General features: G+C 36.8%; 1 protein-coding gene across 2 annotated transcripts in view; it reads left to right on the plus strand.

The window, feature by feature from the left end:
* si:ch73-181m17.1 overlaps positions 1-18,283 on the plus strand; it is a 50,735-nt gene that overhangs the window by 28,716 nt on the left and 3,736 nt on the right. Inside the window, exons 15-29 of one of the 2 annotated variants that reach the window (XM_021480405.3) lie at positions 5,007-5,390; positions 7,174-7,635; positions 7,755-8,144; positions 8,261-8,326; positions 9,363-9,758; positions 9,909-10,316; positions 10,538-10,585; positions 11,722-11,843; positions 12,212-12,490; positions 13,289-13,384; positions 13,477-13,630; positions 13,841-13,963; positions 14,074-14,258; positions 16,165-16,319; positions 16,774-17,019. In XM_021480405.3, coding sequence (XP_021336080.3) covers positions 5,007-5,390; positions 7,174-7,635; positions 7,755-8,144; positions 8,261-8,326; positions 9,363-9,758; positions 9,909-10,316; positions 10,538-10,585; positions 11,722-11,843; positions 12,212-12,490; positions 13,289-13,384; positions 13,477-13,630; positions 13,841-13,963; positions 14,074-14,258; positions 16,165-16,319; positions 16,774-17,019 — 3,514 coding nt within the window. The remainder of the gene's footprint in view (positions 1-5,006; positions 5,391-7,173; positions 7,636-7,754; positions 8,145-8,260; positions 8,327-9,362; positions 9,759-9,908; positions 10,317-10,537; positions 10,586-11,721; positions 11,844-12,211; positions 12,491-13,288; positions 13,385-13,476; positions 13,631-13,840; positions 13,964-14,073; positions 14,259-16,164; positions 16,320-16,773; positions 17,020-18,283) is intronic. The other variant, XM_068224822.2, reaches the window with a different exon arrangement.

Genomic DNA, 18,283 nt, shown 5'->3' on the forward strand with positions numbered 1-18,283 from the left:
GTCACAGCTGCAGCGAGGACTATTTGGGACATTTGGCAGCATAAACATGGCGAAGTCTGTTCCTCAGCGGCTTCGTGAAGCTGCACGAGCCCTCGAGCGTGAACTGGGAAATACTTTAGAAAACCAATCACCTCCTAGCTCAGTAAAGTTGGCCTTAGGTTTGATATTCGCGCACGCAGTTTTAGGGATCATCTGCAAATTACTTCGGGATCATCTGCAAATTACTTTTTCATCTCTGGAGACTTTTTCAGTTTATTCATAACAATTTGCTTTTGTATAATGTTATCATTATTAGCAGTATTACTTATTCTATCCATATTTATATTTGTTTTATTAAAAACAAGCTTAGATTTGCCCACCTGTTACAAAAGTTTGGATTCATCCAAATTTCCCTTGATAAAACGCCATGCACAAAGGATGACAAGTCTGTTTGGCTCCACATATATATATATGAGCAGACATTTTCAATGATGGATCTAAACAAAAGTTAATTGAGAACCAATTTAACTGACAGCCACCTCCGTGATTTGCTACGCATATCTACTACACGACTTACTCCTGACTTGACATCAATTCTGAAATCGAAGGCACAACATCACTGTTCACATTAACAGAGATTATGGTGAGTAAAATATATATTATCATTTTAATAAATTATTCCATAATACTACACACACAAACACACACACACACACACACCTATATATATATATATATATATATATATATATATATATATATATATATATATATATATATATATATATATATACAGTATATATACATAAATACACACATATACATATATACACGTGTGTGTGTGTGTGTGTGTGTGTGTGTGTGTGTGTGTGTGGGTGTGGGTGTGGGTGTGTCTGTGTGATGTATGTAAAATTTGGCCCGGGACAACAGTTTTTTTTTTTTGTATCTGGCCCTCGGCCCAAAAACTTTGGACACACCTGGTCTAAAACCTTACAGGTGGGCAAATCTAAGCTTGTTTTTCATAAAACAAATATAAATATGGATATAATAAGTAATACTGCTAATAATGATAACATTATACAAAAGCAAATTGTTATGAATAAACTGAAAAAGTCTCCAGAGATGAAAAAGGCATGAAGGCAGTGGTTTTTAAAGTTATGTAGGCTAGAAAACAATATGTTTTGTAATATTTTAATCCTTATATATATATATATATATATCCTTATTATATCCTATATATATCCTTAATATTTTAATTCTTTTTCATATGTAAAGATATTTGCATTTTGCTCTTCATCTTGTGTGTATTAAGCAGTGTGTAGGTGAGGCGCACAACTAACGCACTCTGCACTGGACTATTATATTATAGTTTCTCAATATAGCAACGTGCCAGCAATGTGCCTCAGAACGCTTTCCTTTTTAGAACGCCTTCCATTTGCTATTTAAACAGCTTGGCGGAAAACGTCAAAACGACTCTTGTGCCAAGCTGAAACTAGCAAACAATTGTGTCGCGCCTTGTGCCACATTGCGCCTGGTGTATGATAGGGCCCTGAATCTTCTCCCGTAGAATTCCACAGATTTCTGCAGATTTTTAGCCCATCATTAATTCTGTTTATTTGCTTGTGTAAATGTGTGCTAATTTATAGTTCTTCGGTTTTTAAATTAACTTCAGTAATATTATTGACTAATATGAAAATATTCATATGATTTATTCACAATACAGTTTGTAAAGTAAGATTTTCTTTCTTTTAGTAGATTTATTATAAGAGAGATTTGCTTTGATTACCAAGTAAAGTGGATGCAATTGAATTTGCATTGTTAACATTAAATAAAAGTTAAAAAGGTATTATTTATTTCATATGTTAAGGTTTTAACAAAATTCTGCGCAGAAGTAGCAAAAAATGTTTGCAGATTCTGTCTGGCCCTAGCAACAGGCTACAGAGCCCTGATGACATGCAGACAAACTCTCGGGCACCTGTTAAAGGGCACTTATGGTACTTTTCAAGCTGGTTGGACAGACGTGTGTAGGTATAGTGTATAGGCCATCATATTGGGGTGATATAAACACACCCAGTCCTTTTTTTTAATTTAGAGCGGTTTTCAGAACGTCCGCAACTTGACATAGGAGCGCAGTTCCCCCGCCCACCAATATTGATTGACAGGCACATCACCATATCCTTAGTTTGTTGTTTCACGTTCACCATTTTCAGCGTGTGAGTCAAAGCGATATCACTAAAGGGACTCCTTTGCTTTATTTTTAGATGTAAGGCTCATTATGCTCAACACAAGATCAACATTCACCACATTATCGCTCTAAATGGAATTATTGCTAGTACCATTTGGTAGGTTTGCAAACATGTGTACTTTTCATTGCGTCTACCTTAAACTTCAGCCGTTTGCATTTCTCACGGTCACAGAAGCTCCTTGTGAGTGTGATCTTAACTAGGTGCAGCTGGAAAAGTGCAAGCGTCTTGCCTCATGTGCGCGACTCTCTATTGGAAATAATATAACAAACTGCAGGTCGCACACCAGAAGTGCCTCTCTGCGTGGCGCGGCACCATGCATTTCGTAGTTCTGGGCGTGGGTTTCTGTCGGGGTGCACGCAGTGGCACTTCGGGAAGGCGGCTGGGCGCCACAGGAGGCCACCGACTTGGGGCGCCGTTGTGTTTGCCCTAGTGGAAGCCTGTGTTCTGAGTTCTAGAATGCATGGCGCTGCGTGGCGCGACGATTCAAGACACTTCAGGTTTTTGCTGCGCCACTGAGAGTGTCTGTTGTGCCGTGTCGCGGCTTCAAGCGGCGCATCCGGTGCTTTAGTCAAAGTTAATTCAGTGTGCATGGTTATTAGTCTCGGTGTACAAGCTCGGCACTTTAAACTAGCACACAGTTGGCTGTAAAACTATACAAAGACGCAAATGATTTTGTACTCTCTGCTTGGTCTGTGTCTGAGTTGCACATGTACGGCTGAATGCTAATTCTCTCATGTAGCTTAGCTTCTGTCTGTCTGCCTCACTGTTGCAAACACAGAGTGGGGGAGTTCTTGGCACCGCCCACTTGTTACGTTGGGCGGGAAGCCGTAACTAATTTTCATGTGAAGCAACACGCCCCTAAAACAGTCAGCTTTGTACATGCCCCCAACATGACACTTTTTAACACATTATTATCAGGGTTCTGCCACACTGGTCTTGTAAATTCTTGCTTTGGTGGCAGAACCTAGACACTAGTTCTGTCTTGTCTTGTTTCTGTCATTGTGTGTCTCTGTGCGCGCGCGCCCTCGTGGGTGTACGCAGAGTGTGCGAGCTCCCGCTCGATGCGGCCACGCGGGCTCTGTGTGCCTCGGACGCGCACGCGCTCTTGTACTCGTGTTTGTGTTTTCGTCTGTCTGCAGCGTGGTGCTTCAATTCCAGCTTCTCAGTCCAGTTGGTTTTGGTTTTGGTCAGTGCTGGGATGAAACATGCACACTGCGTGTGTGAGTGCACGGTGAGTGCTTTCTTTCATCGTGTACTCGTGTCTTGCGTTCAGTCTTCTATTGGTGTTGTTTAGCACGTGGTGTATGTTTACATGCACTGCGTGCTTGTGTTGTCATGAACGCGTGGTTAATGAGTTCTCTCATTGGCTGTGTGTTCTAGTCTTGTTTTATGTGAGTGCATGGCTTGTGTTGTCTTATTGTGTCAGGTGCTCTCGCGTCTATAGTCTAGTCCCACCCTCCTTGTTACCCCATTATTAGTTAATTATGTTCATCTGTTTGTGTTAATTTACGTCTGCATAAAATCTCCTCATGTCTGCCGTCCTGTGCCAGTTCGTCGTCAATATTTCCCTGTCCTGTTTGTCCTGCCAGCCCAGCCAAGTTTGTCTGTTTGTTTTATAGTTATGTTTTCCCCCCTCGGGGTGGTTTTTGTTGTCCTTTTTGTTTTTTTTAATTAATAAAAACCATCTTCTGTTGCATCCCTTATCCTTCCTGAAACCCTGACAATTATAATAAAAACATCTGAACTCTGTGTTTAACTGAACCTAAAATGGCACACTCAGAAGAACCATAATATTCATATTAAATCATAAAAAGGGGGTAAACTATGTGGCCTTTAAGAATAGTTGTCTTTAAGCTAGCCTACACATTATGACTTCAATTAAATTTTTCTTTAGAATTTATTCGATTTGAATTTCGTACCTGTATCTGTTCCTTTTGTTTATGCAGGTTTAAATGCCATGAATTAATTTCTAAGATAATTGTTTAGTTTAATAGATTTAGTAAGACTATTCCAGGAACAAATTATTAAATTTCATAATGAATTATTGAAGTATAACTTTAATTAAAACAAGGATATGCATTATTAGACGTGGTCTTGAAAGCCAATTTATAATTTGAATTATGTTCAGAGCTCCATAGCTTAAAATAGGCTAACAGTCAGTTAAACTATATTATATAAACTATAGTATATAAACTAGTATAAGATAACACACACAGCTGCCTAAATAAATAGGCTATAAAATACACAGTAGATCATTTAGGCCTATTAAATTATTATTTAAAAAGTGTACTAAAAGAAAAAAAGCTCAAAGAATATCAAAGATTTAATTTTAGACAATTATTTAAGATTTTTTTAGCTACAAAAAAAAAAAAAAAAAATTGAGTTCGCCTACTAGAGAAATTTTATGTTGCCAATTGATCTGAGCAGTATTGGTTTACCGTTGAGCAAGCGCACGACCATTGAGCAGAATTCTTCATCACATCGCTCAGCTCCGCTTACATGGCTGCTACAGTATATCAGTTCAGTATGTTTACTATGTTACATGACTGCCCCCTGCTGGCCATGTATTTCCTGTGTTAGACCATGTAACGTGCGACACCACTTTAGATCACTCGCGCATTCTCAGTAACCACATCTGTAAAAGCTACTTATTTACAAATTGTAACCTGGTCAAGTCGATCTCAGGTGTTGTCGGGTCAAGATTAAGATTAACATGTAAATGCTGATTCAAAATAATGATTTCATTCTTATTTTTCATTTTACTTTTCCACCACACCACAGAGGCTGATCCTTTTGACCCCTGCTATAACTACACTGTGCTCGATAATTATTGGAGATCAGTTAACAATACACAGTTCTCCTCCATACGATGTGATATGTCTGTCAACTGGAACGGCTGGTATCGTCTCTACATTAGTGGCCAGAGTGCTCAGATGCCAGACACATGTGTTAATGAGTTGAGCTGTAGTACTCATGCCCCTCTGTGGCTAAATGGAGAACATCCACACGTCGAGGATGGAGTGGTGACCCGAAGTATCTGTGGTCACTGGAACAACGACTGCTGCTATTTTCATTCCAATCCCATTCAAGTGAAAGCCTGCCCTGGAAGTTACTACGTCTATGAGTTTGTTTCACCAAGCTTTTGTTTTGGGACCTACTGTGCAGGTAAAGCATACTGTAGCATTAACCCTTTAAATATTGAATAGTTATTTTTTTTATCAGTTAGCTTGTATTTATCATGTCACAAATAATTAGCAAAAACTGAACCAATATGATGTAGCACAGATCTATAACATCTTTATAATACATTAAATAGCATCAGCTGTCTGATTGCAAACAGTTAAAAGATTCTGATTGCATCTGAATCTGATGGTTAAGTGAAATGCAGCCTTTCATTCACACATATTAATACAAGTAAACCTTGAATAACAAATAACAGATCTTCACCTTGGGTATATAAGGTTCATCTGTTTTCTAAATGATTTTGAGACACTGAGCTTCAAAGATTTTGGATGCCATGTAGCAAACAGTATGTGTGTAACAGTTCTCATTCATACATTAACATGACAGAGACCCTAAAGGTACTCTACATGTAAATTATCAAAGTTCTCTTACATTTGTAAACGGAGAAAAAAAAAAAAAAAAAAAAAAACATGGTAAATGCAGATAGAACCTTCTAATTCTGAAAAGTATTTTTTTTTCTTGTGGAATTATAAGGTTTTATCTAGCAGATCGTTCATTGAAGCATTACTTTTCAAGAAATACAATCAAAATATATATAATTTGGTGTTGTAACAATATGTTGATGCTTGATCAAGTAAAATTTTTACTGTCTATAACATTTATTTCATGTTTTAGGATGAATATTTTTTCTTGTTCAATTTAAGCTGTGCTAAATATTTTGTCCAGTGCAGATGTTAATTGTATGTAATTAATATATTTTATTTTATATTTATAAAATGTTATGCTTTATATGAATTATTGAATTATATTAATTGAATTATATGCCCCATGAATTAAATTAAGGCTTAATATTAAATGTAAAGACTTTAAAAAAAAACACAATGACCAAATGAGTTTAATAAACACTGAAAAGTGTTTCACTGACTATATATACACAAATAAAAAAATATTTCATGTATATATATATATATATATATATATATATATATATATATATATATATATATATATATATATATATGTTTCTTTTTCAACAATGTAAAATGGTAAAATGTAACATTTCATCTTAATGTCAAAAAATGCTTCTAAATCGTTGCATTTACACACAACTTTTGTGTGGTGTGGCATTATTTAGTCAACTCTGATTTTGTGTGATTTTGTCTTTCTGTTGTTTCCCGCTGTCAATGGATCAGTCCGGTGACAAAGGATCCTGATTGGTCTTCGTGTGTGCATTCAAAATGCTAATTGGCTAACAGAAAGAACTTCATAGAGCCAAGCTAGGGTTCGACTTTGTAGACAAACCATCTTTTTTTAAATAAAAAGTCTTAAAATGTAAACAACTTATAAAAAAAAAAACATCACATAATATAAATAAGGTGCCTTTTAAAAAGAATATGTGAATAAATCACTTTTGACAAAAATGTCAGACAGAACCTTATAATTCTAAGGTGACGAGATTACTGAAATGATGACAAGGAAAAATAAAACAGGCCTAATTTTATTCTTATGTCCTACTTTTAGAAAATATGAGATTGTTTTGACCAGTTTTGTGCGTGTTCAATCCATTACTCTGATTTAGTCACTGACTCTTTTTTTTACAGTATGTGCCAGTTAATAGTTAAAATAAGTCATTTTAATATTTACAGCAGATATAATTTCTTTTTTACTTAATTTACAAAAGCCTATAAAATAATTAAAAGTGAAACAGCTTGAATTATATGTAAACTGCAGTACAAACTCCTCAATTTTCTCTCAACTATCTTAGAAGTCACTACTTCCAGCTCTGACCCATGCTTTGGATACAGTGTTATTGATGAAAATTGGAGAGACTTGCGCCAGGATTACTATAACTATTACTCATTCTATGGCCATGATGACACTCTTGTTGATTGGAAGGGCTGGTATCGGCTGTATTTGAATGGAAAAAATGCTCAACTCTCGGAGTGGTGCGTGACACAATCAGGATGTGGTGGTGACATTGCTCTGTTTCTCAATGGTTCTCATCCACGACTTGAGGATGGGGTGGTGACCCGTGAAGTATTGGGTACATGGTCAAGCTCGTCATGGGTTTGGTGGTGGTGGTGGTATACGTGGAGCTTCGACCTCTCCAAGCAGTGTGGCTACTACAAATCCTCCTCCATCCAAGTTAAAGCCTGTCCTGGAGATTATTATGTCTATGAACTAGTCAGACCCAATGCCTCAATGATCAGACCTGCATACTGTACAGGTGAAGTTTCATGTATAGAGTTTGAAATTGAGAAATGTATTAAGATGGTCTCATAAAAAAGGTACATTTCAATACAGCATTTAAGCAGTGATTTCAATAATTATCTTTTTTCTCTACAGTTGCTTTTGACAGTATTAATAACGATCCTTGTTACAACTATGAATCTCTGGATCGTCCCTGGAGAGCCACAAATGAAAGTGGATTTTCTGTTAGTGATGAATTTTTCTCCTGGAATGGCTGGTACCGACTTTTCTACAACGGGATGAACATCCAAATGTCAGAGAGCTGTATTGGTAGATACGTCTGTAATGCATTTAGTGGTCTGTCACTCAAGGGGCCTCACCCTCAGATTGATGATGGAGTGGTGATCAGAGAGGTCTGTGGAGGCGAAATGTTTGGCTGTTGTGCTTTCAGATTAACAGCCATCAGGGTCAAAGCTTGCCCAGGTGATTACTATGTCTATGAATTTGTGAAGCCTCTAACATACTCAAATTCAGCGTACTGCACAGGTACTATTATGCTTTGATTATTATTATTATTATTATTATCATTATTATTATCATTATTATCATTAAATGAAAAATGTCTATGTTATTTCTCTAATCTTTTCATTTCTACTTTTCAGATATTAGTACTGTAACAGAAGCCTTTTCCTCTACAAGCCCGGCTTTAATTATTGGGTCCAGCATGTGTAGGTTTTATAATAACATTCAATACATTAAATGTTAGATGGGTAGTGTATAATAAATAACCATGTTTGGGGATTTTTAATAATATTAATTAATTAGTTATGAGCATAGTGGTCGTTCACGTATCACGTCTTTTGTGTGGTCAAGTTTGTTATATCGAATGAAGATGCACAGCAAAACATCTACATTTTTACCATAGGAGCATGATTTCAGAAAAGTGTTGAAATTGGTGAAGTAAGCAACACAACTTTAGTTTTTCACCAATTTTAGACGCAATATGTGTACAGCCAGTTAGAGAACCTAGGTGAACTTCTGATTGTTTGCATGAATGTCACCTGACCAAAAGCCAAACGACTTATTCCATTTTATTTATTGCAGGTTATAAGCTTTATTGTTTTTTGTCCATTACGTCAGTATTTTATAATATGTCCACCATTATTACATACAGTTAAAGTCCCCCTGTTTAAAGTTAAAGTTAAAAGCCCGTTAAAGCCAGTTAAAGACCCCTTGTTTATTTTTTTCACAACTTCTGTTTAATGGAGAGCAGATTTTTTCAACACATTTCTAAACATATTCGTTTTAATAATTCATTTCTAATAACTGATTTGTTTTATCTTTGTCATGATGACAGTAAATATTATTTTTACACTTCTATACAGCTTAAAGTGACATTTAAAGGCTTAACTCGGTTAATTAGGTTAACTAGGCAGGTTAGGGTAAGTAGGCAAGTTATTGTATAACAATGGTTTGTTCTGTAGACTATCGAAAAAAAATATAACTTAATGGGGATAATAATATTGACCTTAAAATGTTTTCAAAAAAAATTAAAACTGCTTTTATTCTACCCGAACTAAAACAAATAAGACTTTATTCAGAAGAAAAGAATATCACAGACATACTGTGAAAATGTCCTTGCTCTGGTAAACATAATTTAGAAAATATTAGAAAAAGAAAAAAAAATTAAAGGGGGGCCTTTAATTCTGACTTTAACTGTATATAAAAATAATATTTTATTTAATATTTTAATGTTTTTTTCAGCCACTTTCAACAGAGATTATGACCCATGCAATGATTACAACATTCTTGACAACCACTGGAGAAGCACACTAAACTACAGAGCTCAATATTATTTTGATGACAGTCGTGTTGAATGGCAGGGCTGGTATCGACTCTACATCAATGGAATTAGCGCTCAGATGCCTGAGTGGTGTTTCATTTATATGTCATGTGGAGGATTTAGTTCTCTATGGCTTGGTGGACCTCATCCTCAGTTAGAAGACGGAGTTGTTATTCGGGAAGTCTACGGCTCTGTTAATGACCAGTGCAGTTCCTATCAATCCAACCCAATCCAAGTCAAAGCTTGTACTGGGAATTACTATGTCTACGAATTTAAAAAACCAAAAATATCAATTCCAGCTCCTACATATTGTGCAGGTAAGAGTCATTCTCTTACACTTTTTATTACATGAATATTATGAGAGTTGATGTAAACACTGCATTTACATATCCGCTAAAGATTGCATTAACTGCAGAAATCATGTTTGTGTGAATTCAAAGAAAATATTTTTACTGTTCCTAAAACAGATCCATTTACCACTCCAAGTGTTGACCCTTGCTACAACTACAACAGTCTGGATGAGCCATGGAGAGCCACTGACCACCCATACTATGATAAATATTATTATTACAATGTAATGTGTGATTATAATGCCTGGTCCTGGAATGGCTGGTACAGGCTGTTCTACAATGGTCAGAGCGTCCAGATGCCAGAGTCATGTGTTAGTGCTGGTATGTGTGGCACTAATTACCCACTTTGGCTCAATGGCTCCCATCCACGACTGGAAGATGGAGTGGTCACCCGAGAAGTCTGTGGTTCCTCATGGAGTGGCTGCTGTAGCTTCAAATCTCATCCCATTCAGGTCAAAGCTTGTCCGGGAAACTATTATGTATATGAGTTTGTCAGGCCACAATTATGCTCTGCTTATTGTGCAGGTAGAGTACAGTATGAGTTCTTTACTTGTTTACTGTCATTTTTGGATATAATAATAATAATAATAAATCATGCAAATATTTTAGTAGCTGTAGCAGGGGCAGCAAAAGTATTATTAGTAGTAGCAGAAGTAATAAAAGTAGTAAATACATTTCTGGTGTGCTTTTAAAATAGGTCTATGTGTATATATAATTTTATTTCCCGGTATTTGTTTCCTTTACAGATATCAGCACCATAAATACAACAACAACAACAACAAATATTTCCTCAGGTATGTTATTGCAATTTACAAAAATGATGTAAACGTGGCATTACATGGTAACAGAACACTGTATTATAATGCTAAATCTGACGTACAGTTGAATTCAGAATTTTTATTTTATTTCTTTCCCAATTTTTGTTTAACAGCGAGAAGATTTATTCAACACATTTACAATCATAATAGTTTTAATAACTCATTTCTAATAACTGATTTATTTTATCTTTGCCATGATGACAGTAAATAATATTTTTTCTAGAGATTTTTCAAGGCACTTCTATACAGCTTATAGTGACATTTAAAGGCATAATTATGTTCACTAGGCAGGTTAGGGTAACTAGGCAAGATATTGTATAATGATGGTTTTTTCTGTAGACTATCGGAAAAAATATATATAGCTATGGGGCTAATAATTTTGACCTTAAATGGATTTAAAAAAATAAAAACTGCATATATATATGCATATATATATATATATATATATATATATATATATATATATATGTATGTATGTATGTATGTATGTATGTATGTATATATATATATATATATATATATATATATATATATATATATATATATATATATATATATATATATATATATATAAGCAGTTTTTATTTTTTTAAATCCATTTAAGGTCAAAATTATTAGCCCCATAGCTATATATATTTTATATATATTATCAGACATACTGTGAAAATGTCCTCGCTCTGTTACACCCCATTAACACGGGGCTTCAGCATCAACGCTTGACTAAAGGTGTTTCTGAAGTTGGGGCTGACAAGATCGTCATAGCAGCATCAGCCAATGAAATTCAGTCAGCAATAGGCCACTGTCTAGCTAGTGTATTTGCATAAAGCAATCTGATTGGCTGATGCTTCCGTCGGCGCTTGAAAAGTTGAACTAGTCCCAACTTCTGCAGTGAGCAATGCCTCTGAAACGGCGCAGATGGATCCACAATGCAATTTGGCAATGCTTGACGTCACACATTCAAAGTGAATGGGAAGCGTAGATGCTTTAATAATGCGTTAAACATTATTTTGGAATCATTTAAAAAAGAAAATAATAATTCTGACTTCAAATGTATATAATGTAAACTTTATTACCCCCTCAAAATTATGTTTTTGTCTATAACACTGATGCAGGTCCATTTTATCCATTTGGATTTGGAGACACAGAAACTAATCGTTCTGATGATGGCATTTCATCAGTCATCTACTTTCGACGACCATTTATATTTTTTGGACAGACATACAACCAAGTATATGTTAGTCATTATTTAAATTCATGAAGTGATTTTATTTGTATCACCATTGTATCATGCTAGGTTTCAAATTATTTAACTTTTGAATAATCAATATATGCTTGTAGTGCTACTCAGCTATTGTGCTTATTTGGTGTACGTGTACACAGTCCAGAATTTAATCACACAGCTTAAAATAAGAGTTGATAGTCAACATTGTCCAATGAACTAAAACAGTAAACCATATTACAATGAAATAACTAATAAAAGGTGATTACATAAAAGGTGATTAGAATGTGGTTAAGTACTAAAAAAAAGATTTGTAAAAGATTTTCTGCTTTCCCTTGAATATTGTTAGATTTAGAGTTAAAATATTGTACAATTCTTTCCAGATCAGCAACAATGGATTCTTGACTTTTGACTGGCCATGGTACAGCTACTATCCATACCAATTCCCAGGTTATGGTGGGCAAGACATCATTGCTCCATTGTGGGCAGATATTGATAACCGCTTCACTGGTGTCATTTCATATCAGCAGTACACCTACGGCAGTGTCATTTCAAATGCCACACAAGACATTAACCTATACTTCCCTGACCTGCGCTTTTCGGCTACTTGGGTCTTTGTTGTAACATGGGACAGAGTTCCATATTATCCAATTTCAAGAACCGTAAGAAATCTAATCTGACTCTATAATATCTTCATGTTTAATACCAAACCAAAATATCAACCCAGGCTCTTTCTGAAAACGTACCTCCATATACATTCTTCTAGACCGCCAAATACGTCCCAGGAGCTACGTTTCTTGCGTAAACTCACCAGAGGCTGCTGTCAACTGACTGTTTGACGGACTGAATGGCTTATCCACCCCCCTCCTTTCTTAAACCCAACCAATTGTATTGATTGACCGGTCCACCCACTTTCCCAAACCCAACCAGCAATTTTTTTAAAGCAATCCAGAAAAAAAGCCATGTGCAGCCATGCGTAGCTCTGGCTACATAATTTGCTATCTCCAGAAACTTATGTAACCCTGCCGGTCCTACACCACCCAACCTGCTCCAAGCTGGTATCGAACCTACCAAGGAGGCTAAAGACCATTGCCTCTAGCATTTGTCTCTAGACCACCTTTAGAGGTCAGAAGAGTGAGGTTTACCTGCACAGCACTTACTAGCTGGCCTCCGTTACACTCACCCCCCTAAACCTCACTCGCAACCAGGTCACGGCACCAATGTAACCCCGCCGGTTCTACACCACCCAACCTTTCTGGGATCAAACCAACGACCTTCCACATGGGAGTTGGTTGCTACTAGTCAGTTGCACCTACTAGCTGTCCTCCATTACACTTACATAGGGCTATGTTTTCAGAATGAGCCTATGTTGCAAAATATATGTTATCCCAAAGCTTTTTAAATGAGGCATTTAAAATTTAGTGTTGACCAGCATGTGATTTTTACATTTGTCTTTTCAGGAAACATCTTTTCAAGTGGTTTTCATTTCTGATGGCCATTTATCCTTTATTTTGATGAATTATGGAAAAGTTGCTCCAACTCATCGATTTGTACAGGTTTGAACAACAGAAGTTGAATCAGCACCAACTGACTAACTTTACAAAAACACCAACATAATTTTTATCTTTTTTATTTTAATCACATACAGGCTGGTTATGACACCAACAGTTCTAGATGCTACTTCTCAATTACGAGTTCGCTACAGAATGAAACCACAAACTTAACCTACAGCAGCAATGTCAATGTGCCTGGCAGATGGGCCTTCAGAACAGATCATAGATCACGCTGTTGTCAGTTTAATGGTAACAATTTTCGCTTCTCTTTAGCTTTTGTGTTAAACCTTTTAAACCCTTTTCCTTAACATTATTTAGGTCTTTTTTATACGAACACAGATGTATTGATTTCAAATGTAAAAGCCAAGTTAAACTACTTTTTAATGAGGGTTTTGCAGTCCAGCTTGGAGACTTTCTGTAAATGTGTCATTCTTCATGTGGTTCTTTCTTTTGCTAAAGAAGATCACTGTTCTGAGTTCAACTGCACTGAGAATGAACATTGTAAAAAGAAACATGGTGTTTATGGCTGTTCCTGCAAGAAGAACCATCACAGATCTCATCCTTCAGCAGCAGACTCCTTTGGTCAGACTCATTCCACAATAACATCTCAAATAGAAATATATATTTTCATTCTCGATTATAAGTTGTTTTCTGGTCATCGCTGACATTCTCTTGGATGTGTTCTCTCTCAGACTTCACTGAAACCTGTGAAAACAGCCATGGCTCCATATCTCTGTCTCGCTGTCAGCTTTTTGATGCTGGCTTTCCTTCTGACATCTTACACCTCAATGACCCCAGCTGCAGAGGAACAGTCCGAGATGGCCAAGTGGAGTTTTACTTTGACAACAACGAACACATTTGTGGCACAAGTCTAACAGTAAGTCAAAGTCAGCTTTACTGTCAATTCAACCACATTTACAGACAGTGGGCAAATTATTAATAATTTTCATCTAATTTATTAATAAAATGTTTACCTTTTAAGTGTTTTGAGAAATATTTTCTGACTCTTTTAGAGGTTACTGAAGGTCAAACTATACAAATTTGGTGTCTACTGTTTCTTTTTTTTAGGCTACATGCAGATATAAACTCTTATTTTACCAGAAACGTGTTTTATGAAAACTTAAAATGTCGGTGCTCTAGAACTGCCAGTTTCAGACTGTTGAATGATATTTTTCCTTGCATTGTTTGGTGCGATCATGCCTTCACAATGGTATACACCGTTATAGGGGGAATCAATGTATATTTATATTATCCAATTTAATTATTAATATTTAGGTTATAGATCAGAGAAAGCTATTTCTTACTATTAACACACCAACACACAATACTATTAACACCCAAATCCCCCTGTAATTCGCACCCTGTGTACCGGACATACAGAGAATCCAACCCAAGCTCATTCTCAAAACGTAGTCCCGCAGACGTTTCTGGAGACAGCGGAATACGTCCCGGTAGGTACGTACGGCTGCATTTATTTTTTTCAAGCGAACGCTACGGGGCAGTGTGACGCTGTTCCCTTTTGCGCTTGCCGGCCGGCCGATCGCTTACCTTTTTGTGGAGGGCTTTCCGGCTGCAACCCGTTTGTCCACTCAGCTCAGCGTGTACGTCGGCAGGCTTGAGATGCAGAGAGGAGTTGACCACGGCGATCGGTTTCGAGTCCGGGGAAGTGCGGTTCCAGAAATCAGTTAAGACAAAAACAGAATCCCAAAAATTAAGTGAACGAGTTTCATAACAGGGTGAGAACATGGTGAAATCCAAAAACTCAGTAAAAAAAAAAAAAAAACAGTGCTTTTCTTTTTTTGGACAGCTTTTGTAAATTGTTGCTCGAGTTTAGGGAAGTGAGCGGGCGGGCGGGTCAATCGGTAAAATTGGTTGGGTTTAGGGAAGGAGAAGGGCGGGTCAGCCGATTGGCCGGTCGTGCAGTCAATCATCCGGTAAGTCGGACAGCAGCCTCTGGTGGGTTCACGCGAGAACAGCGCGGGCGTGAACTGCATTCGCGAGAGGCATTTGGGATGCGAAAAAGCGCACACAGCGGCCTCTCGCGGATTCGCAAAAACAAAAACTGCAGCCGTACGTACCTCCCGGGACGTATTCCGCAGTCTCCAGAAACATCCGCGGGACTACAATTTCAGAATGAGCATGGGTTGAGAGAATCGAAATTACTTTACTCTCAGACAATAGATGAATATCAGATAATATTAATATGAAGTAAAATAAAAACAATCAATAAAGACAGTTACACACATAATATAATCAAAAAATATAGGTTAAAATAAGAATTGTAAACAATACAGTCACACCGGTAACACTTTACAATAAGGTTCATTAGTTAATGCATTTACTAACATGTACTAATCATGAACAACACTTGTACAGCATCTATTAATCATAATTAAACATTTACTAATGCATTATTATCATCCAAGTCTGTGCTTGTTAACATTAGTTAATGCACCGTGACTTAACATGACACTGAACGACTGTATTTTCATTAACTAACATTTACTAACATGAATAAATACTGTTGTAAATGTATTGTTTATTGTTTGTTCATGTTAGCAAATGCATTAATTAACATTAACTAATGAACCTTATTGTAAAGTGTGACCATTACACCTAAGGGCACATGGGATAGAGTGCAATCCAGAGAAGTGCAGATGCAAAACAGTATACAGAGATTCATAATGTATGATAGTACTCAACAACACATGCTTTTCAATTGTTTTTATAATTTATTCCAAAGTCTATTCAGTTACAAATGTTCAATTAACATGTCCCTACAGGCCAATGGCACACACATCATCTATGAGAACTTTATTAAGGGAGAACCAAACACAACTGGACTTCTCGTTAGCAGAGCAAAAGTCCTGAAGCTTTCTTTCAGCTGTGTTTATTTGCAAACACAAACACTCTCCATGGACATCAACCCTCTTGAGAGGTGGGACACATTTACTTCAGCCAAATTTCAATCAGGGTTAAAAAAATCTAGGTTTAAACAACTCTTATTTGGTTCAATTTGGCAAATAATCACGAAGTCAAAAAAGGAAAAATCCTGCACTGGGTTGATTTATTGAATCTAAATATCAGAATGTCGGTGGATCTTCATTTGCACTTATCTGTACTATCATAACTGTTTACATTTTGAAACTCATCAGACACATACAACAATCTGCTTTTGTCTGATGTTGGTCAGCCTCCATAAGCTGTATATATTATAAATGATATAAACATGGACAGACAAAGTGGTGTCAGCATCCACATTCCCAAATCAGACTGATTATGAATGATTATCAATCAAGGTTGTCTCAACCCAGCATTTTATTACAGTTTGACTAATTATTTGAACAATTGGTTTTCAAACTTACGCATATCTTGTGTAACATCTTCAACAGCAAAGTGCACAAGACCCTTCCTGCTGGTCAAGGTACATATCGGGTCCGAATGATTCCATACCAGGATGCAGAGTTCCTCCACCCCTTCACTGGTAACGTGGCTAAGGAGGTGAGCAAACGCATTTTTGTGGAGGTTCGCGTTGATGGAGTTGACGACCGTCAGTTTGCCTCAGTGATCGACACATGTTGGGCTACACCTGTGAACGATCCTCACGATTCTCTCCGCTGGGACCTCATTGTTGACAGGTGAGTTAATGTGGTAACAATATCAGGACATAAATACAATGTTCTAAAATGTATATTAAATTTTGCTAAAGGTAAGGCATGCAAGAACTAACTTACCTATATCACATGTCTTTGGGCTGTGGGGGAAATCGAAGCACCCGGAGGAAACCCTCACGGACATGGGAACAACTCCACACAGGAATGTCAACTGACCCAGCTAGGGCTCAAACCAGCGAGCTTCTTGCTGTGAGGCGACAGTACTAACCACTGAGCCACAGTGTCGCCCCCTGCAGACAATACAACAAATAATATTTAATGTAACCCTTATGATTTTTACTGTTTTTTTTTTTTTTTTTTTTTTAAATAAACATTCCGATTTTGGTTCTTGCAACAATCAAAAAAAATTGCAACGGTAAAGAATTTACCACTTTGTAATGTTGCCATTCTTGTTCCAATACTTAAAATATACTGAAGACACCAAGTGATGAGGTGTTTTTTTAAGTGATGAGGTGTAATTTTGTGCCATTCCTGCTGCGAACAAGTCTTAAGGTGCAGGGCAACAGTGCGAGGTCTTCGTTGTTGCACTTTGCACTTTAAAATGCACCAAAAATTATCTATTGGAGGCAGGTCGGGACTGCGGGCAGACCAGTCAAGTACTTGTATCCTCTTCCTCTGCAGCCAGGACTTTGTAATGTAAATTTTTGTTTTGTATTGTCTTGATGAAATATGCACAGGCATCACTTAAAATGAAGGCAGCATATTGTGCTCCAAAACCTCTATGTACTTTTCAGCATTAAGATGAAGATGGCGTTCATTTCTCCCAAAAATACCTGAAATACTGACTCATCTGACCACAGTATTCGTTTACACTGTGTGATGGTCCATCCTAGATGTCACAGAGGCCAGAGAAGTCAATGGCGCTTCTGGACACTGTTAAAATAGGGCTTCCAATTGGCACAATACAGTTTTAAATGCTATTTGTGGATGTAACTACATATTGTGGTACTTGACAAAGGTTTGCCAAAGTAGTCCTTAGCCCATTTGATGATTTTGCTTAGAGATGAATGACGATTCTTGATGCAGTGCTGCCTGAGGGATCAGAGATCGCAAGAGTTTTGGCTTGCACCCTTGTCCTTGCCACACTGAAATTCCTCCATATTCCCTGAATCTTTTAATTATGCTATGCACTGTTGAAGATGAAATATCCAAAAGTCCTTCTATCTTTCTTTGAGGAAGACTGTTTTTAAACATACCAATAATTTTCTTATGTATTTGTTGGCAAACT

This window comes from Danio rerio, chromosome 12 (assembly GCF_049306965.1).
Source record: "Danio rerio strain Tuebingen ecotype United States chromosome 12, GRCz12tu, whole genome shotgun sequence".
Lineage (NCBI taxonomy): Eukaryota > Metazoa > Chordata > Actinopteri > Cypriniformes > Danionidae > Danio > Danio rerio.